Source organism: Falco naumanni, chromosome 6 (genome assembly GCF_017639655.2).
Source record: "Falco naumanni isolate bFalNau1 chromosome 6, bFalNau1.pat, whole genome shotgun sequence".
Taxonomy (NCBI): Eukaryota; Metazoa; Chordata; class Aves; order Falconiformes; family Falconidae; genus Falco; species Falco naumanni.
Window position 1 is genome coordinate 15,990,590 of NC_054059.1, and position 23,407 is coordinate 16,013,996.

General features: G+C 38.1%; 1 protein-coding gene across 1 annotated transcript in view; it reads left to right on the forward strand.

Annotated features, from left to right (window-relative positions):
* Positions 1-23,407, forward strand: part of EYS (eyes shut homolog) — an 867,458-nt gene that overhangs the window by 814,355 nt on the left and 29,696 nt on the right. Inside the window, exons 42-45 of the mRNA XM_040598785.1 lie at positions 6,978-7,144; positions 7,327-7,471; positions 14,858-15,032; positions 22,175-22,347. Of these exons, the coding sequence (XP_040454719.1) occupies positions 6,978-7,144; positions 7,327-7,471; positions 14,858-15,032; positions 22,175-22,347 (660 nt within the window). The remainder of the gene's footprint in view (positions 1-6,977; positions 7,145-7,326; positions 7,472-14,857; positions 15,033-22,174; positions 22,348-23,407) is intronic.

Below are 23,407 nucleotides of genomic sequence, written 5' to 3' on the forward strand. Positions count from 1 at the left end.
AAACATAAATTTCGTTATTGATTGATACAGTTTTGAGAGATGTTGCCTCAAATCTTCTTCCACTGATACTTACTTTATTGGAAAATCAATCTGTCTATCCAAGGTGCCACAGCCACCTTGCCATTTCTTCTTCCTGTGTCCTCAAATGACCCGTCACAGGAGCAGCCTTGAATTGCTGCTGTTGTCAAGTGGCTGCACTTTCATGGCCCACAGGACTGTCAATACTGAAATACAACTCTCCTGCAGCCAGAATTGGACTCTGTGCTATTTATGTAAAATAAGACCCTAACCTCTGAGATCACTCAATGCAAGTTAACGCAAACTAGCTATGAGTAAGTTGTGCTGCAATGTCTGTAGTGAAGTATTCAGCTTGGTCTGATTAACATAGCTGAGAAGCCAGTTATATATATCTGCTTATGATATTTGTAATAAGATTTTAGCAATAATTTAGGTATCTCTTCACAGCACCCCACTGTGGCAGGCTGGCATGGCCTCAGCATTGAAATGGGTTAAAATAGTACTACTTGCGTTCTGTCCAGCTTAGCGCTGGACACAGCACCCATGATATTGATGGAAATTGAGAAAAATTGAATGAAATGTTAATGCTGATTAAAGCAGTCAGGTTAGAAACTACTTTACACTTAACAGATCATAGGAAATGTTTTACTTATTTTTACCTTAATTGTTTCTGCAATTGGAGCGTGAGCTAACTTTCAGGCTTGGAGCTGTTCTGTGGGGTGGTTAAAGCATAGGAGGGAGATTTGGTGGTGTACCTTTAGATCTAAACCCATCACAGCAGGACAGTGATTTAGGTATGTAACATCTCTATTTCCACAGTAGGTGATATACCATATCTAAACCATCAGGAATTTGGTAGATACGGCCCATGACGTATGGGAACCCTACGCTTATGCTGAACAGTATCAGAAAATTAATACTTGAGGAAGATGAAATAGGGGAGGAATTATTATTAGCATTTTTTAGATCTGAGGTCCCAAACTACTTTATCAAAAATCAGTTTTGGGGAGGCATTATGCTGTTACATGTGTACCACACAAAACAACTGCCGTGCATCACATCTCTATTTGCTTTGTTGAGACATTTGGTATTTTCTTACGTCTTGTTTTCTATGAAGTTACTTAAGTTCCTGTACCCTCTGGGAACTTCTCCCCCTTTCTCCCTGTGGTAGACTTCGGGAGTCAGATATTTAGTCTATCGCAATGCAAACTAAAACATGTTAACTCAGAACAGCCTGGCAGGTTATGTATCTGTGATATAATTCAGCCTGTTACTTTTCATTTGCAAAGATCTTGTTAAATTTAGCTAGTGCAGCTCGGCTGATCAACTGTACTTCAGTGTGCCATGAGACCCTGGCACAGTACATGGACAAACATCCACAAACTCACTTAATTGATTGATCAAGTTGATTATACAAATTAGCCTGACACAAATAAGTATTAAACTACTGTGAGTATATTTAAGCTCAGAACTTTGCTCTGCCTCTGTGTGTGAATCAGACTTTGCTAAGTTTTTTTCCAGACCTCAGCAAAATACGGTCAGGTCTGGGTGACCCTGTTAACTGAAGTATGTTCAACACTATTTTAACTGCTTCTAGGTCTTAACACCCCTCATGCCACATTTTACTCCTGCAACAGTCAACATTCACTCCCAGGCAGTTTTCCTTTCTCTTGCTATCACATTTCACTCCCAGGCAGTTTTTCCTTTCATTTACTAATTATTTATTGTTGTGGGTGAAGTAAATATAGTGTTTCTTTTTTGCATAGCCAAGTAGAAATGATGCATGCATTTGACATTACGTAAAACATTTCCATCTAGTCATTCAGAAAGCAGCTTTCAGAAGCCAGTGGCCCCATCCATAATTTTTTATAACATTAATACATAACACTTTTATAGTACAAACACAAATAATTGTTAGAACATTCTTTACAATTACAAGAACGAACCATCACATTCAGACATGTTTCTGCAACCTTGGGAACTAAATTTCAAACTCTCACTACAGAAATTGTAGGAAATGTGTTCAAAAAAAAACATACCAATTTGTCCATTGTCTTTACTCAGGATAGAAAAAATGCAAATATAAAATGTAGAGCACCGATGGTGCGAAATAACTTGAATATTTTTTCAGTTACAATAATCAAAAGAAAATATAACAAAAATTGCTTAAAAATAAAAGAAACATTGCACTAAAGTTTGTTTCAAAAAAGTCTGGCTGGAGGGTGTACCCTGTAATGTCAAAGTCATTTGGAATCGTAGGTCTTGCAACTGTATTTAGCTGAACTGAATAAAAAAAAATCCTTATTGCTGTCATTTTTATTAACCACAACACTGGCATTCTGGGCTTATTATGTGGTTGTCAGGCAGAAACCTGGCTTTTTATTATTTTGCATATCATTTTTGTCATGCACACTGCTGTACAGTAGTAATACATTTTTGCAGCCCTATGTCAAATGATGGATGGGCAGCAGAGCACCAGCTGTGGGCAAGGCTAAGAAACAATGAGGTGTTGGTAAATTACTTTGTAGCAGTTTTATTTATTTTCCCCTTATTTAAAATGGATGAGGAGACTGAGTAACCCTCGTTTTAATTACCAGAAAGCAGTATTTCTTCCCAAGTGAACTTTGCTTATCTCAGCGAGAGGAGATGCTGTTGTTCTAAGAATTTATTACTGAGTATCAAGCAACAATGCCCTCACCATGAGGAATGTGAGGTTTTTCAGAGCCTGCAATCTGGCTGTAAAAAAGTATCTTTAATATTCTGTTTACATGTTCCCCTTTCTCCATTTCATCCCATTTCTCACAGTTAGCATTCTCTTGCAGTACCCTACCTAATTCCCCTCCCCCCACGATCTCTGCCTAAACCATGGACACTGATGTCACAGCTAACCTCTTGTGAGGTACTGCCAAACGTTGTCTAACGCAGGGATGTATAACATCTTTTTCCTCTTTCCCTCACAAAGCTTATCAATCAAAAGTCACCCTTGTTGTAGTTTCTCACTTCCTACCAAACCTCTCACAGCACTCAGACTAACAGTATTCGCAATATCCCCTGGTCACAGGGGACACATCCTCTTCTTTGAGCCTGGGGGCTACGGCTGACCCCTGACTTGGCTTGGAATACTTGGAAAACATCTCCTGTTCCCACAGGCGAGGACAAAAGTTGCCACAGTCTGTACATGTACGGGGCACGTAGATGTTACTTGCAAGGTGGTGGCATTTCTGTGAAAATGTATTTCAGAAAGGGCAAAACACCCCAACAGAGAGAGCACAGGAGGGAACAAAAAAGAGTGAGAAGCAGCGGAGGGAACACAAGGTCAGAGGAGGAGAAGGAGAAGGGAAAGGAGGAAAAGGAGGACCCCCATGCCGCCTCCACAGGGGAGCAGATCATCAACACTGCAGCCCATGGAGAGCCCCACGCCAGAGCAGAGGAAAAGTGTGAGGAGGAAGAAGCAGCAGAGAGAAAACACCACATACTGATCACAGACCCCAGCCCACAGGCACCGCTTGTTGTTGGGGAAGGGAAATCTGGAGTGAAGGAGCGAAGTTGGGCCATAAGATATGTTAAGCTTATGTAAATAGTTGTTCGGTACTTACTTTATAACTAGGAGTAATAATGTAAAAACAAAAGCAAATCTACCTGTATCACTTGCCCTGTGAATATTTAGATAGCAGTACTGCAAAAGTGTGCAGCTTTTGTCTCCTGTTTCCAAAATAAGGTTTTTCTTTAATTTTAAATCAATTGAGGATGAATACATGCTAACTACCATTGCTTTCACACTGGAATAAACAAATCTGTCCGTTCCAAGAACTTGCAAGTATAGTTCTTTACTTAAGAAAGAAGAGGAGGTAGGTATGTATATATGTAAATATTGATGTCCTCATTATCAGACAGAAAAAAAGGAAGTCTGAAAAAAGAAAGCCAGTATCATTCACTTGACTAGAATTAAATAATTTTCAGGAATTAGAAAAACAGCGAATATGAAGGTCTTCAAAATTAAAAGCACTGGTTGTTTCAAAAAGTACACATCTAAAAAGAGGAAAGTGCTGCTGAGTATGCTGTTTGCAACTGAAGCGTGAAATTATTTATATATATCAACCTTCTGCACTCACAAATTATTTTTAAAGGGTGTTTACTGTAGTTCTGTATTGCAGGACACTGCAATGTAGGTGTATGTGGTATGTATAAAGGTCTGCTTTTTCAACAGCTGCAGTGTTTAAATATAAGACAGGAAAAATAATTTAAAACAGATAATTTCAAGTTTCATTTTCTGCCCTCTTGTAATAAAAAGGTACTGTGCTTGTTCCCCCCCCCCCCCAAAAAAAAATACAATCTTATTTTGAAGGATTCCTGCCAATGATAGCATATGTAGTCCTAAATGTAAAGAAATTATTTACTTGCTCTTTTCAAAAAAGTAAGTTCTAAACTGAAAGTTTAAGAAGACTTCAGAGAATTAAAACTATTCTGACCAGAGAAACTTCAGTAACAAATACTCTAGAGCTAATAACAGATACAAAAGCAAAAAAAGCCGGAATTTTGTTTCCCCCAAATCCATCTATTAGTGTATACTCTACAAAATAACCACCATTGGTTTGCATAGTTAAGATATTTAAGTCACTTAACCTACGACCTCGGAAGTGTAATATGTTAAAACGTTTGGGATTTGATTCTATTTGCATTTATATTAGTCCAAGAAAAACTAAGTCAGTAAAATTATGTCATTGTAAGACTAATGCATAAGTAGAAATCAACCATTTTTTAATTCCTAAATATGTGGGTCAGAAATCAACAAAAAGAATGTGAATTTAATTTAAGATTGCCTTATTTCTTTGAATCATACTTGAGAGTCTGTTTTCTTTTCCATTCTTGGTATGGACAAGGAGTAAGACTAAAAAATCAAAACCAACAAAACAATTAAAAGCTGTCCTGTTTATGCAGGCTATTAATTAATATTATTTTCATCATTAGGTCGATTTTGTAGAATGCTGACACTGCTGCATTTGTTTTATGTACTTCATTTCCAAGAAAGCTTTTTAAAAATTCAGACAGCATTTTAAATAACACTTTATCTTTAAAGTGCCTCCCCTAGTTTTACAGGCCAAGTCATGTAAGTACATTTTGACACTGCTGAAAATAGAAACTTTGGTAACCATTTAAAAAAATTATATTTTCAGTTTGGAGACCCTTCAGTGGTAATGTTCCAGTGTAACTGAAGGCAATGGGCTTTCATTCAGTAATGAACAAATCATTGTAATGAAAATGAACAGTGTGTGTGTTCTGTTGAACTGAATGCAACTGTACGTTTTCTACCAAGGCTCTGTATCCAAATTCTTTGCAATAAGCTTTTATTTTTATATATATTCACATTGCATCAAAGTAGTAACTGTAGAGAAAAATCAAACTTCTGTAGAGAAAAATCAAAGTACTGTTCCCTGCCCCCCTTCCTGCATTGCTAATGCAGCATATTCATTTACAGCCTATGAGATAAGGGGAATATGGCAGGTTTGGTTGTGAAACACCAGTATGCAGAACTTCAGTGCAGGATGAGATATATGTATCATTGCTTCCTGTGAGGAAAAGCCCACTTTTATCTTCCGCAAGTGAAGCAAATTCCCCATGTACTTGGAGCAGGAGCATCAAGACACACATTTGAAATGAGGGCTGCCATATGACCCTGCAAGGACTAGTAGGAAGAAACCTTCCCTAAAAGAAATACAAAATGAGATAGCCTTATTAAAACTTATTAATAAAACATCAAATAAAACGGTTTACAGGCACGAAATTGAGCACTGAATTGCTTGAATTCACAGGAGAGTTGTAAAAAGACATTGATGACTTTGAATTTCAATTCAGGACATCCTAATCCAAGACAGAACATTCTTCCTGTTTACCATTGTTTGTATCCCAGTTCTTTTACCATTCTATGAGCATGTGCAAAGGAAAGTGTGGGGTTTGTAAATAGAAACAAATTGATTATGTTTTCTCTAACTAATGATAGTTCCAATCTTGTCTATATGAGAAGAGGGATTGAATTTACTTCAAAGATACCAGTGTAAAAATCCGTTTACTTGGATGACCAGAAATGGGTCCAGGAATTGAATTTTTACTCACAGGCTTTATGTCAGTCTTAAAACCTTTCAAATGAGATTTTATAGTATAGTACCTGGAAAGCACAGACTACAATTATAGCATGTAGTTCTAAATATAAATAAATAAAACTATTTACTGCAAATTTGCAAATGAATGAACTGAAAGTCATTCCTAACCTGAAAGTTTAAGAAGACTTCAGAGAATTAAAGCGTACGGCTCTTCTGACCAGGGAAACTTCAATAAAAAATACACTGTCCCTAATCGGGGCAGCTGCAATAAAGTCTCCAGGCACTCTTGGGTCAAGGGCAGCTTACTGAGCTTGACAGAAGCTGCTAGAACTTCTTCAGGCCCATATCCCTGTTGCTCCCCGTACCTCACAGCAGCAGGTACCCTCAAGTGTTGAGGTTGTTAAAGTACCTACCATGAAAGCTGAAAGCATACTGGAATAGAATTAAGTCATAGGCTATTCTCCCATGCAACCTGGAATTTCAATTTTCCTTTTTTAAGATTATGGAGAAAGTTGAAAATTTATTCATGTGAGAGAGAGAAGGAACAGCAATGACTGCTAAACTCACCAGGCTCAACAGGTTTTGTGGATGTCACTAACGTACTCCAGTGTGAAAAAGAATTTTCTTCAAAAAGCCTATAAATATGTTCAAAATCTCTGCAGTTTCTGTTTTAAATTCACAAAAGTATTGAAAATAGTATTACAAGTCAAACAGAGAATATTAAAAATACACACAAAGATTAAAATCTTCCTCGCTAAAATTTTCCTAAACTGATATATTTTCAGTGGATTTGGAGAGTATTTTATGCATCAGTATTACTAAATCCTGGAATAAGTAGTTACTCTATTTTTGTCTTTTCAGGTTTGAATGGAGATGATTTCTTGGAGTTAGGCCTACGTAATGGCAGAGTAGTATATAGCTACAATCTAGGTTCTGGCGTGGCAACAATCATTAGTAAACCACTTGATGTGACACTCAGTATTCATGTCATCCGTCTTGGCAGATATCTCCAAAAAGGCTGGCTGAAGGTAAAAAATTGTTTCCTTTAGGAAGGATAGCTTTTAGATGAAAATTCTCTTTTTTTACGTTTTATAAAGGAAGTTTAGAAATCACTTTTGTTTCTCTGCTAAGTTTGGATGATTTTATCATCAGTAGTTCCTAAAGAAGTTAAATTCTTTTGTTGTGACAAATAAAAATGTTTCATTGAAAGGTGGATGATCAGAAGAATAAAACAGTCACTTCCCCTGGGAGACTTGTTGGACTCAATGTCTTCAGTCAGTTTTACTTAGGAGGCTATCGTGAGTATACTCCAGAACTCCTACCAAAGGGATCCAGATTTAAGAACAGCTTTCAAGGTAAAGATTATACTATTTTCATTTCCTTTTAAAGTATGTGTTAGATTGTTTCAGTTGCCTATGAAATAACGATCTAAAATCTCTGTCTTACAAGAAAGCAAACTTGGATCTCCTTGGCTGAGCTTTCTGTGGCTTTTTCATTATGTCACTATGATAACTAAGAAATATGATACAAAGAAAGTCTTTGCTAAATATTTTTAATACTTTAAGTTTCCGATAAAAATAGATATTTGCCATGATATCATTTCTTCTTATCTGTCCCTGTTCTACAGCATTGCTTCAAAAGGACTTTCTTTCTGTGCAGTGAAGTAGTTTACATTCTTCTGCCAGATAGCTCTGGTCATTGTCCCTGGCAGTGCTGGTTTGTGTAATGGTTTTCATGCTGAAAACATGCTGAAAAAATCACGATGGATTGCCAGGTTTTTTTTTTCCTGATATCATGATCTTGGTCTCTAGACAGGACCTAAGAAATTCCTGTTAGGAGTATTTGAGCTATTTTTCTAACAGATAATAATTCCTACCTCAAAACTGGTTATTTGAAGCTCCGTGGAAATCTTAATTACACTCCTACCAGATCATCAGTGAAACAAAGAATTTGTTCATGATGCTTCTTTATTTGCATTCCTTACTTCCATAGCAGTAATGTGCTCAATATTTATGAGGTAGACTTCAATATGAGGTAAAACCAATGTTTTAAGCACTAGAAAGCCTTTCAAATGAAAAGAAAACATTTTGTCATAGCCAGCAAAGTTTGAGTTCTCAGTTATAAAATTGGGGGCACATTTAGAAAGGCAAGCATAGCAATAAAATTCATTTTCATACACTCCTACACTCGATTTCCACTAAGATCATGTAACTGCCTCTTTTCCAGCTGCTTCCTTACTTTTTCTTCTTACACAGAGACTTCCTCAAAATCAATTTCTTATCCTATAATCAACTCTTCACTCAGAAAGTCATATGAATTAACATTTCATCTCTCTCCACCTTTTCAGAAAGTATGGATTGTATAGTTAGACTTTCCATAGCTTCTTAACTGGTTCAAATTGGCCTATCATAAAACATAACGTCTATGCCAGTATTTTAATAGTGTCAATATTTATGAAGTACTTCTGGCTTTTTTTATAGACATGTTAATATTAGGGGTGACCAACAGGAGTCTCTGGTGCTTCACTTTAACTACAAACCTTTTGCCAGTTTTACAGGTTCCTCATGTTGCAACTGTATTACAATGACCAAATTTCTACAAATGCAGGATAAATATTCTTCTTCCCCCCAAAAAAGTCAAAGTTCATGTACTGTTATCATACTATTTCTTGATTTTTCTTACTGTTTAAAAAGAAGTCTCTACCTCAAAATTTTGTCAAATGTGTAGCACATGGACAGTTTTCTCTTTGTTCCTATCATTCACAGTTTTATGTCTACTGTATTTGCTAATTGATTCCATGCTCCAGTTCCCAGCATCAGCTTGTTTCTGTTCTCCAGAGCATACTGACTTTCAAGGAAGCTACGCTTCCCTATGACATTTTCTTATGTAGTCAGCATCTCATTTGTTCTTCTAGCTCAGAAATACCCCCAGTTTCAGCTCTCAGGTTCCTCAGGGTCAGAAATAAACCTCCATAGCCCTTCTCCAGAGTGGGAACTGCAATACCACCAATATAAAAGAAAGTTTTGAATCTTCTTACTACAGCCAAACTGCAGCTATAGAGACCCCACAGAAAAACTCTGGAAATGACAGTCAAGATAAATTTATTTAGCACATACTTAATTAAGATCCTCAGACTTTGGAAAGCTGCTGTTGGCTGCTTTTAAAGACATGGTTTATTAAAAGCATTTTACTTCTAATACCAGAGTGTACCCCTCCTTTTATAAGCAATCACTATTGGATTGAGAAACACGGAAGTCAGCTTTGCTGCTGAAGGTTGACTGTCCTCAGTGTCAGCGTGCAATCATTTAGGATTTTTACCCTTTTTCAGACCATTTCCTCCCTTACCTGCATGCCTTTAGCAGTTGTTCAAGTAATTTTCAGGGGGTGGGGGGTGAGGGGAGGAAACTGGGAAATTTAAATTTAGGAAAATTGGGCATTAGCACCTACAGTTTCTTTCAATAGGCTGAGTAATGTTTGATGGTACCTTGAGCAATTTAGAAAACTTCCTTCAGACTTTGTGAGAAGCAGAAGAAACTAGTTAAGGTAGAGCTCACATGAAGGAGCCAAGTTCATGTGGACTCTGAGGCATCTGAACTTTGAGCTTCATCTGAATTTGTAGCTTATTGAGGGCTTAGAGCCTTTTGTGAATGGGAACATGGTAGGATATTTTACTGAAGTGTCTGGGGTTTCTTCATTGTCCTATAACAGTGTAATTAAGGAAGCTCTGAGAGTTTTCTGAGGTGTGTGGCAGAGCATACTGTAGCTGCTCTAAATAATCAATGCAGGGTTTAGGTAGCTGTAAGTCTTGTGGCCAAAGAGACTCAGTTTGCTCATTATGGATAATCTGAAGTGGAGTATAAAACCAACTCTCGTGCTCAGGTCTGCACAATGCAACACTATGACTCACCTACATAAAATGAGATAGAGAATTATTTGGAAAAAGCCAGAAGTTGCAGCTGAATGGCTATAGAAGCAATCTGTTGTTTGACAGCAAATAGTATTAAATGGAGGAATAAAAAGGCAAAAGAAGCTCTTACCATAAAGCTGAACTGTTGAGGAACCTCTTTCTTGCTGAAAAAGTCACCTCTTCACTTGAATTCTCACAGAATCACAGAATGGGCAGGGTTGAAAGGGACCTCTGGAGATCATCTAAACCATGCTAAAGCAGGTTCATCTAAAGCAGGATGCACAGAGTTGCATCCAGGTGGGTTTTGAATGTCTCCAGAGAAGGAAACTCCACAGCCCCTCTGGGCAGCCTGTTCCAGTGCTCTGTCAGCCTCCAAGTAAAGAGGTTCTTCCTCATATTCAAAAGGAACTTCTTGTGTTTCAGTTGGTGCCTGTTGCCCCTTCTCTGGTTGCTGTGCGCTACTGATAAAAGCCTGGTCCCATCCTCTTGACACCCTATTTGTAGACATTGATCAGATCCCCTCTCAGTCTTCTCCCAGCTAAGCAGGCCCAGCTCTCTCAGCCTTTCCTCAGAAGGGAGATGCCTCTGTCCCCTCATCATCTTTGTAGCCCTCCATTGGGCCCTCTCCAGTAGTTCCCTGTCTCTCTTGAACTGGGCAGCCCAGCACTGGCCACAGCACCCCAGATGCGGCCTCACCAGAGCAGAGCAGAGCGGGGGAGGATCACCTCCCTCCACCTGCTGTCCCTAATGTACCCCAGGGTCCCACTGGCCTTGGCCACCAGGGCACACTGCTGGCTCATGGCCACCTTGCTGTCCACCAGAACTCCCAGATCCTGTTCCGCAGAGCTGCCTTCCAGCAGGCCAGCCCCAGCCTGTACTGGTGCGTGGGGCTATTCCTGCCCAGGGGCAGGACCCTACACTTGCCTTTGTTGAACTCCATGAGGTCCCTCTCCGCCCAGCTCCCCAGCTTGTCCAGGTCTCGCTGAATGGCAGCGCAGCCTGCTGGGGTCTCAGCCACTGCTCCCAGTTCTGTATCACCAGCAACATGCTGAGGGCACGCTCTGTCCCTTCATCCAGGACACTGAAGAATAAGTTGAACAAGACTGGACCCAGTACTGACCCCTGGGGAACACCGTGAGCTACAGGCCTCCAGCTGGACTCTGTGCTGCTGATCACAGCCCTCTGAGCTCTGCCGTTCTGCCAGTTCCCAATCCGTCTCACTGTCCTCTCGTCTCACCCACACTTCCTGAGCTTACCTATGAGGGTGTTATGGGAGACGGTGTCAAAAGCCTTGCTGAGGTCAAGGTAGACAACATCCACTGCTCTCCCCTCACCTACCCAGTCAGTCATTCCATTATAGAAGGCTATCAGGATTTCACATTTTGCAAAGAAGTAAATAAAATTCCAGCTACTGCAGTCACTTTTTCAAATAAAGTAAACCCAGAACTCAGATGCATTCCAAATAGACACAAATATAGCCTTGTGATCTAAGTTTATGTTCATAACAAGATAGAATACATTGCAAGCTTGCCTGGGCAAAGACTACTTTTCTTTATGTTCCTGCATCACAGATGTCACAGAAGGGAAGTGACTTCTGAAGTCATTTTTAATCAGCGTTGCCTCTTGCATCACAATTTGATATGACTCATATCATAGCACCTCTGGGTGTTTGCGTCAGAGCTCAGAGTAGCACTGGGTAGTCATTGTGGGAACCATCTCTTTTAGACAAACACCCCACTACTCACAGCAGTCAATCAAAACAAGGGAAAAGGAAAGCACTTTAGGAGAGGCAGAATTTTAGAAATGTTTAAATTCAGTTCTGCATTCAGGTAGACCACAGTTTATCTGTGTATCTATTTCTGTCAATACTCTTGCCTGCTTTTGTATTTTTCAGTCATATTAGTACCAAGTGCTAACAAGCAGGTAAGGGAGAATAGTGGGAAATTTTGGAAAAAATTCTTTGTATAATAAGGATATATCAGGAAAAAAAATAAAGCTGAGTAATGAAGTGATATTTTTTATCATAATCTCTGCAGTTTCCTTAATCCATTCTTGGTGGCTCTTTGGTGGTATGTGAACTTTGCTTGACTGGGGTGAAAGCTATAAATCAGATTGAGAGTAAGAAAAAGTCATTGACAGAAAGCTCTAAGTGTGGTCTAACGAGTCGCTAGAGAAAAGATTACCAAGAAGAAGGTACTATATCCTCTGTAAATGCACGCTCTTGTTACATCTGATTTCAGCTTACATCAAACTGATCTTCAGGATCAAACCAAGTTAACTCATAAATTCAGAAACTTGTTTGAGTTCCTCTTGCACACTTGGCTGTGTCAAAACCTCTCCACTATTCAGAATAGTTGGCAGTCTTTCCTTAAGAGGCCCAGAACTGGCAGAGCAAAGGGAATTCAGGTCAGAAAGAAGGCGCATTCATCAGCCAATCCCTCTGCAGAAGGTTGTATAGTACTTGCTACAACAGGCTCAAATTGCTGCTCTGAGTCCTTCACCTGCATCCCACTAACTAAGAATTAGAAGAAATAAGAAAATTAAATGAAAAAATCAGTGGAACTCATCAATCTGGGCCAAAATACTCTTGTACTTACTATATGCTTTGTTTACAAGTGCTCAAGAACTGTTGCTAACCTAGATGTTCTACTGGTGCTGTTAAACTAGTCATCAACACAAATGTGAGTTTATTTTCCATGACGACCTTACCAATTCTTGGGTACTCACTGTGCTTTCCATTATTTACACAGAGCTCTGAGTTGCTTTTTTTAGCACTCCAGCAAGACTCAGGAGAACAGAACATGCTTTATCTGCTACTGATAAACAGATGAAATGCTAGTTAGGATTTATCGAGCATACATTGGCCTAAAACCAACTCTGTTAAGAGCAAAGAAGCATTAATATGAAGATTGCAAATAATCATCAAACTAGATTATCTTTAAATTGCTTAATATGAGTTTTTGACTTACCAGTTTTATGTCAATATAAACAGAACTACACAATGTATAATATGGAAAAACCTGTCTATGAAAACTACTTTGACTATAATTTTTCTAACTGTAGGAAAAATAGTTATCTTGCTATAAATATTACTTACATTTTGTTCAAAATAAATTACATGACCATAACAAAAATTCACAATTGGACATTCATTGTGTCTTTCAGGTGGAAGGTTTTTTCTCCTGTGATTTCAGTGAATCATGCAAAACTCATATTAAGTGATTTTTTTAAAAACAGTGTGATGACTGCTTGCAGTTTTCATAACATAGCCTTTTCTTGCCTTTAATATTAAGGAGAGAGCCCCTGGCATTCACTACTGAATACCTACTATTCTCATGATTTCAAGCATTACAGGTATTCACCATATCTCAGCTAAATTGTATAAATCAGGTTTGGAAAGGTATGAGCATTTCCAGATACTTTATTTATTGTACTGGTTTAAATAAAGTGGTTTAAAACGTGTTTTCTGCTTTAAAATTGTATATATTTTATGTATAGATCTGGATGACATTTCAAAAGTGCTTAAGGCTACCTTTAAATGTGATTTTAAATCACTTGGATGTTCAGGTATATTTTGAAAAGTTACTTAGGGTTTGATCAAAAAAGATACACTATATGGCACAATCTTCAGCTTTGCAGTACATAAATAAGCATGTGGATCTGGAAATGTGATTAAGAAATACTGATGAATTAAATTAGATGCATAAGATTAACTATTGTGTGCAGTCACTAGAAAGAACAGACTCTCCAAAGGGGCAATCCCCAGAAAGCCCACAGGCTAAATAAGAGTAGCTTGGAGGTAGCAAGTAGGGAGTATCTCTGCTTCACTCTGAAGCTTTGGCTCCTCTCTTCACTTGGGATACCAACGTCTTAGCAAATTAAAAGAATGTCACGGCATAGATCCAGGCACTGGCACTCAATCATCTCTATAAATAAATTCTTACAATAGTCCCTGAAAAATATTTGGTCTGTGACAACTATCATTTCTCCAAACAATTCTTTTCTGTATTTAAGGACTTAACATAAACTAGGGACCGTTTCCCATCAGTAATCTGGATGCAGCTGTACTGTTACTGGAAAGTAATAAAAGTTTGATAATAAAATTATGACTACACCAGGTCACTTGCCCACAGGACCGAGTAACAGACTCTAGAAGTGTTTACCTTTACTAGTATACATTAAATTTTTGAATTATTTTCTGACATTAAGGGCCTAAAAGAGCATCATACATCTACTTTAAAATGTGGTTATGTGTGACATGATCTGTGTGTACCAGGGACTGAAGCATTCACTTAGGAAGGGGAGAATCTGGGTCTTTCCCTGAAAGGGTCCTTTTCAGCCTAAGGAAATCCAAGCCCACATTCCCTGCCTGCATTATATTAGTCAGTGCACTCTGGATTCTTACAAATTTTACATTAAACAGACTTCTTGGTGTCTGTTCTTTTTTTCTAGGTTGGTTTTTTGTAGGGTTTTTTTTGACTGCTTTTATCTGATATAGGTGCATTCCTGTAAGATTATGTGTGTGTAAACACAAAATTGCACTTAGTCACTCCTCTGTCACTGACTTTGTATTCTATTCCTTGAGAAATTGTTTTTTTTTTATTTTACCTATTATTAAATGAATGAACTTAAAATCACCCACTCATTTGCCTGAACAGAAAATAGACAGCATACCTTTAGCTGATGTAGATGATACGATTGCCCATCCACTGAAGACATTGTGGTAGAACCCATTCATTGAGGCTTGACACTGCCCTTGTTTGTTTGTTTGTTTGTTTGTTTTGACTCCTGTATCTGTTTTAAATGTCATTTATTTTTTCTTTCTACTTTTGAGGTTGCATTTTTGATGTTCAAGTTCGCACCAGCGTGAATCGGGAGTTTAAATCACCAGGCACTCCAGAAGGTCACCCTAATTCTGGTCGCAGTGTTGGACAATGTGAAGACTCCCCATGCAGTTTAATAAAATGCAGAAATGGTGGGAAGTGCATAGAAAGTGGCTCTACTGTTTAGTAAGTATATTATTTTTTGTTTTGTAGACTAGAGCGTAGACTGATCTCTAGACTAACAACTATGGTAATTCAGTGGCTTGATAACTGAAGTCTTCAAGAGCTTTTATTTATGTTATTAGAAAGAAAGAAAACTGCTGAAAGGTTCATTCAGTTACACAGGTAATTTTAATCTTACATTACTAAAATTAAAACTAAATTATAAATATTAAGTTAGGACACTTCCTGGGGAGCTTTTTAAAGAAATTCCATGGACTGGTTCTGCTCCACTGAAGTCACTGGTATCCAGACTTGCTACAAAATGCATGGGAAGAAGTAGATGTGTAAGAAAGACACTTCTTAAAAACTAAGTGAGCAGCCTAGCTAGCAGACAACAAATAGCAAAGAGGAGAGCTTGGCTTCTTAATGTCCAAACATGGCTAATGGGGCAGAAATAGGTGACTTCTCTTTCCTGGAAATTAGTATTTTCATCTAAGAACACATTTATGGAGTAAACCACTGAGTGCCCAACATCAGAAAGTTCTGAGCCAGTTTAAATCCTTAGGAGCTTCCTTACCTAGCAAATGTGCGTCCTTTTCTCCTGCTCAGTCTCTCCCTAATACACACAGTTCTCTGTGTCTCCAGTTGTGATTTCTGTGGATGCTTTCCTGACTCTCAAGTGCACCTACTCTGGTCACTCTTCATGCCATTCTCAAGCGTTCATTTACATTGCCTCTCCAGATCTGCTGGCTGGTGGAAGATCGTCTTAATCCATTTCAAACAGAACAAGGTGTTAGTAAGGATCTCATGTTAAAATTGTTTGAATTATGTCAGTTCATCATATAAACTGTTCACCTGGCTGATCTACGGGATAATAAGTGATGGCAAGGACAGCTGGCTCAGAAGACAAGTCTATGGTCATTCGTGCTTCATCGCTAAGTGTAGGTGGATCTTAGTGTCCAGGCTATAAGGCATACAAGAAGGAAGTATATTTGCATTTCCAAATCGCTGTTGTGTGTCAGCACTTCTATTATAATAAATCTTGCTGTTAAACACTTCTAACTCAGCTGGAAAACCTTTGCTGAGGAGTTGCTGAGGAGCACTTCACACTTTAAAAGTATCTGCCAAGATTAATTATACTTTCTTCCCATCATGTGCTTCCACATGTATTCATTCATTACATGTATTTGCATAATTTTTTTAAAAAAAGAGAAAAGCGCTGATTTAAAACATCTGAAGACATTGACTGAAAACACTGCAAACAGCAAGACAGGTAAAAATTAAAAAACAGGCTTTACACTGTGGAGCCTCTGTGTATGATTCTTCTTGAAAACAACAAAGACCTGTCCTGTTGTGCTACAAAGAAAAGACTTTGCATACCTGTCAAGCTAAGAACAATCTGTGTGTTAGAAGAAGAATTATATGGTAATTGGTTTTGCTGCCCCAAGACAAATCTTCAAGAAAACCTGTACAAAACTAGTGCTTCTAAAGCTAGTAAGGCTGTACCAAAATTTGGAAAATTCACCCTTGAGATGCAGCATGCAGTTCCCTCACCATTACCCTTGCAAGCAGTAATGAAGGAAATGCTTTGAAAGACAGAATTTGGGATTGCTTTCCAGATGTTGCACTTCAGTATGCCCCAACTATTGCACTTTGCAGGATCCTTCCAGAACTGTTAAACCTTTGACATTCATAGTGTTTGATCTTCTGAGGAATGAGAAAAAGAGAATGGCATTTTTTTCACTTATGAGCATATTAGAGGAGAAAGAAAACCCAACCTGCAGGAAAACAAATACCAGAAATGTGGGCTGAAGCATGCCACTCTCATCTGCCCACTTACACAACCCTAAATCCTTGCTTCAGTAACTTACCCAGCTGTGCTAAGTCGTCTTAATGTCTACAAGGTACAGAGCCGCTAGAGAACATTTGAAAACATCTAGAGTGGCAGCTGGTGACATAGCTACATTGGAAGCTTGATGTTATAGGCAAAGGTCTTTTTCATCATTATAGTTTCATAATTTTTATTTCAGATTTGTTCAGGGATTGTTCTAAAATTCTGTGTATGTGTAATTTGGTTTTTTGGGGCGTTGGGGTTTTTTTTGTTCGTTTTTAATTTGTAGTGACCTACAACTGAATTATATTCCTCTCCTCATATTTCAGGACAGCTAGGTTTTCACAGACTATGCATATATGCATGCATGTACCTGTAATGGCCACTTTTTTTCCTCTCATAAAAAAGTGAAATATTGCCAAAGACGTGTGGATGTAGCATGCATGTAATTTTTGTGAATGTGTAGTAGCTGTCAATACCATCTCACATTTTCTCAGAGGGAGCTTCTTTCAGTTTTCAAATCATCTTGTGTTCCTCTGAGAAGCAGAGTCCTTGAGGGAACTGGATCTGTGTTTAAGCATTTTTTCTCCTGAAATGAGATCTGTCCAGAGGGTTTTGTTGCTGTTTGGAGCTATTTTTATGTTTTGTTTTCACCATCCTGCAAGAAAGTGTTCAATACTCTTAAGCTGTAGATTCATTTGCTATATGGATAATGCTTTGATTTAAGTAGAAGCAGAAATAGACAGCATTAAACTTTACATTCTAGCCAGTAACAGAGCACAACTACTATGTTTTAACAAAGTAAAGAGGAAGTATTTGAATAAGAAATTAAGAAATTTATGTTCAAAGGACAATAATATCCTCCAATATTTTATTTATTGCACAGAATCATACAAAATAGAAAATTACATATAACAAGGTTGTCTATGATGTGTTACAGCTAGTGCTTCTTGGTGAAGTAAGAGAAAAAGTATGTCTTGTGTGCACTTTGAAAAGAACATCAGACGTAATGGATAGGATTCAGTTTGCTAAATGTAAGCCTGGGTAGACCGTTTGGCGTTCAGCTGCTGCTTCAGAAGACCTTAGGACTTGCTGAAGTGTTCTGTTATATCTCTAAGCTTCGTGTGGATTTCTCAGCACTCTATAGCTTTCAAATGGCAGTAGCCACTTAGGTTTAGGAAATTAAATATACCTCCATATGGTAGAGGGATGCCCCATAAAATGAGCTGCTGTAGTTTCATTATTAGGTTAGGTTAAATTAGAACCAATTTTCAGTGCAAAGACAGAACCAATATTCAATGCAAGGACATATTTTATAGTTTGTAAGGGATAAGGTATTTTTTAATTTAATTGTTATGGTTTAGATCAGTAAAAGTTTCTACTTTGGGGGAAACACCTAATTTGGCTTAATGGGACACTTTTACGGCATTCCACTGTTCTCTTTGTTTAAATATTTAATTTCTTTCCAATCTTAATTTATTCAGACTCCGTTTTTACCTTCTAGCCTTAAGATAGACTGTTTTCTGTTAACTAGTTTTCCACTGCCTGAATTTAAAGCCACTTTTATTTTGAGATCTTGTCCATTGCTCAGCATCTTTCAGTTTCAATACAATACAAATTTAAGAACTATATGCAGAAAACTCCAGTAGTTTAGGTAACCTGATGTGGCCAGTACAGGCCAATATGAATTTGAGATGTCCTGCTTTATCTGAGCAACCCATACGATGTTGACAAATGTGACAATTGCTCATGAAATAGTAGTCGAAGGCCAAATGAGATACCCTAGGGAGTTTCAGATGACACTAAACATCTCCCTGGTCTCAGGTGGACTAACTAATTAGGTAAATTAATTGAGCCTCTGATCTCCATTGAGTATATGCCCATCTTATATCTAAAGACCTAAATTCAAGTGTCTGAATTTGCAGACCTGAATCACTCCTTTACTGGTTTAAGATTACTTGATGACATTTTAAACATATTTTCTATGTTTAATGTAAGAATGCTCTTTGTTTAAGAAACCACATTAGATATAATCAAACTTTCCAATTCCTTCACAAAAATCCTTTAGGACCTTTAGTTATTTCTCTGTAAAGTTCAAGAAATGCTTCTGGTTTGATTTGGATTTTGTGTAGTAACATACAGACATATTGTTTACATACTTTGTAAAATGAAACTTTTCATGATTTTTTTTAAAATGTTGCCTGAATCTTTATATAATAAATTTCAGGGTTTGGTCTATAATCAACAGTGACATAAGCTTGTGGTCCTTACTTATGTAGAAATTGTGTTACTTATTTGAGAGCTCAGTTTGGCTTTGGTAAGGGACTTTGAACGTGGAAAGCCATCCTATGAACACTTCATGATACTGTTAAGCATTTGACAAGAAATGAACAAGAAAAAGAAAAAGACATTAAGTTAAATCATACTTCAACTTCCTAAATACAAAGATTACAGAACTTAAAGTGTTATCTGAAATTTTTAAAATCCAAAGTGATGTTTTGTTGTATTTCTCTGAATTTGAGAGTTCTTGCTTCCTGACTGGCTGACTTTGCCATGTATATGCTATGACATGCACCCTTTTAAGAGCCCTTGGCAAAACTAGGGGATTCAAGATCATGCAATTTCTTCTCAGACATGCTATCTTAGTTGTATACGAAAGCCTTACTCTCTTTTCTCCATCTAAAAATATGTCATAGAAAAAATAAGAGACATTTTGGCAGTTGCTCTTGAGAAACTCAAAAACTGGAATATAGAAGAATTGGTTTAATCCATGTTCTTCAAAAACCCTGAAAACAGGTAAGTATCTTGCAGTGAGATTTAACTCCTAAGACACATAAACTTGGAGTGGCTCCAGGTGAGCGAAATGTTTAAGATCCTGTCACAGTCAGTGGAGGTCCAGACCTTTCCATTTGTCTAAACATTGGCATTCTAATGGCACAGATCCTGGGATACCTTTTCTGGTCTTTACAGGGTGTCCAGAAGACCACTAGTCATCTGCAGTTCTTCTGTCTTACCTGTCAGTTTCACACAGATCTCTCAGATACACCTTGGCATGTCAGGTGGCACTAAACACCTGCGTTGAGGCAACTGAATGCAGCATCTCATCACTGGAGTCATGCATGTATTGGTTTGTCGGGTGGATAGCGCTCCAGTTCCCCTGCCTGTTTCAGCTGAATCACCACTGATTAGCATATGAACTCGGGCACCTGCTCGAGAATCCCACCGCCTAAACTTGAGCATTCGGTGATCTCTGTCAGAATCCTGTCTCCCTGGTCTCAGGCTGCTTCTCTCGCATACTTCTAGGGAGGCAACTGGAGACCATCCGGGCGCCTAAAGTAACATAAAATTAGGTGTCTTGATCTCAGAATGAGTCTCACCTCTTATATCTAAAGAAATTCAAGGAGCATCTGGATGATGCTCTTAGTCATATGATTTAATTTTAGGTAGTCCTGTGAGGAACAGGGAGTTGGATTCAACAATCCTTATGGATCCCTTCCAACTTGAAATATTCTATGATTCTAAACGAGTCTTTAAATCCCTAAGAGTCAAGGCACTAATGATTTTGCAAACCATTGGGTTCTCTTGGTCTGGAAAAACTGTAAGCAACCACAACTGAGAAAACTAGATCAGCACAGTGGGCCACACGATGGAAAGGATTTAAAATGCTGCCACTTCCCCTATCTCTCTAAAGATTAGGAGATTTTGGATCTAAACTTCTCAACCCCAGCCCAACTTGCTTGAAAGTGTTAAGTGGAAGAGGTTACATTTGTTCATAGACCTTTGCCACTGTAGGCCACAGTAAACATGTTCAGCTCTGTGTAAATAATTTTCGAGTCATCTAAAAGTCTAACTTTTATTCAGTCCTAAAAGACAAGAATGAAAAGAAACTTAGACATATGCAGACACAAGGAAGGGGAAGGGGAAGAAACTAGGTGTATGTCCAACAGCAGTAGCTTCAGTTCCAAACACCAGCTTCACAGTCTGAGAAACGGACTTTTTTTTTTTTTTTTTTTTTGGACTCTGGGAATTAAATTACTTCCCCTTCTCAGTATGTGTCAAAGCATAACATTTATAGCTGAGACAGAAAGCATTGTGATGGCGACTTTGATGAATTGAGGTGCTTTTGCTTTTGCAAGGTCCTGTCCTCTTTTTCCCTTCATTCCAAATAGCTGTTTATCACTCTGAAGGGCTTGGGCTGTGCTTTGTTTAGATGTTGTTGTCTGATCTGAGAGTTTGGTGAAACAGCAGGGTTTCACAGACTCCTCATTTTGTTTTACCCAGAAACAGTGGGCTGATTAATAAAGTGTGAGTGACTTTGAAGAAAAATTCAAGATTTGCACATATACAAAAAGATGTGAGCTAAGAATCAATCAAAATATATGAGGTTTCATTCTTAGCCTTGAAAGTGAAAACTTCCAGGGAAAATCTGTTAGTGCTTTTATTCAGGGGAACGATGTTTTTATCATAAAGTGTCACTAAATTCTAAAATGCAAATAAGTTTAACATATTTTATTGTAACTATATTGGAACTTTCTTTTGAGTAAGGTGGACATTTTTAACATCAATGCCAAGTGTCTTCTGTATTTAACAATTTCTATAGAATTCGTACTGATTTTAAATTTATAGGTTAGTGTGAATTTTATAATTATATTCTCCTGGCCTAAATGAAAGAAAGGCATGAAGAGTAGTGGACACTAAGAAGTCCAATGATTCTATCAGTTTAGAGAATTTGCTTATGGCATAGGTTTACAGTCATAGATACATAACACTCAGGTTGCCACCTCTTTCATGGTCAAATCCACTGTACTCTTTTCCATCAAGTGCTTCACCAAACCTACCTCTGATGTGCCAGTTACAAGAATTTAGCAAATGAATAATGGCTAAGTGAAAGGCAGTTGCTGACATTAAAAAGCTAAAATTTGGAATTGTTAGCAGTTCCCTTATACTGGCATCTGGTTGTATTTTTATGGCTGCTCTTCACGGCTCTCCTTTTCCTGTTAATGTCCACTTTGAATCCTCCTAGTTTAGGAAGCCAAGGCTTTTTTGAGTTATTTGTAGAGCAAAATACTTTTTTTTTTTTTTACGGTTGCTAATACTGTAATGCTAAGATTCAAAATAAAATGTTTCCTATTAAGTACATTTTTCTTTCACAATAAAACAAATATAGCAAAAAGTTAAATGAGAGTATTTGTTACTACACTTTCTGTTAACTGTTTTGTATCACATGACTAAATATAGGTGTACAGACGTGATAATCTCAATTACATTGCTACTGACATGTTGATTTTGTTTTGGTAATAATGTTGCATTCTTTCCTTTCACTTACCCACCCTAGCTGTGACTGCCTCACTGGATGGAAAGGTGCATTTTGCACAGAAACAGTGTCAGTATGTGAACCTGAGCACAATCCTCCACATCTGTGTAAACAAGGCAGTACCTGTGTGCCGCTGCCTCACGGCTACGTATGTCACTGTCCTCTTGGAACAACCGGTACCTATTGTGAACAAGGTATGTCAATCGGGTAGTACGTGGTACATACAGTTATGCAATAATGCCTAGGTGGAAAACCACAGTATTTTGTACTGTATCAGTTAAATATGACATAAAGACACAAAGTACAAAATAGATTTTATTTAAGAAAGTGGTGTTCCTTTTTATTAGAAAAATCAGGTAATTTAAAGCTATGAGTTGTTAGATACTGTTTTCCAACAGCTTACTTCTAACACCATTTGTTCCTTCAATTTTTTCACATTGTTCAACCAAATTCACGGGCAGCACGTCATTGTCACTTCACGGGCAGCACGGCATTATCAGATACAGAGGGGACAGGAAGCATTGCAGAGCAGCGTTACAGTGCTTAGTTCAATTCCCAAGCTCACCATAATGAAAGATGTTGAGAAATACACATAAGAGCTCAGCAGTACACTTCTGAGTACGCTTCGGAAGTAGGAAGCATCTGAAACCTTATCCAATTTCTACTGACACTAACAGAGAGGTTCTTGTTGACTTCACCAGCTATTGGGTAGGGATGCACTGAGAATGATGATAGAAGACACAAACATCACCGTAATGATCTTCAAGTTACATTTTCTGGACAAATGACTATTCAAAATTATCCCTGCCTTTCTTCCAATGTGTCACCCTCAAAATATGTCCTCTGTTTGCCAGGTTTGCATTTCTTACCCTCATATATAGGAATCCTTCATCTGTCTGTTTTCTCTCTGAGAGATTGCAGAAATGAATATTCAGCAGAGTGGATGCATGGGTGCTACAGGCATAGAGACTTTTCCTGTAAGTGTCTGAAGCACCTCTGTGTGCAAGGAGGCATAGTACAGCCCGCACTCTCTATTCTGCAGCCCTTAGATTCAAGTTAATGTTGTACAAGCTTATGTTTTTCCTTCAAGGAGGTCTCCATACATCTCTTGAAGAGCTCCAGTTACTGTTAAATAGCTCCCTTTTCAAACTGCCTGTCAGGGTTCAGCCTCCCTTGTGCCTACAGAGCAAGTTTCAAGCACAAAACTGACAAGATGAACTGCATTTGACCCGATTTGCAGTCCTCGCCCTACAG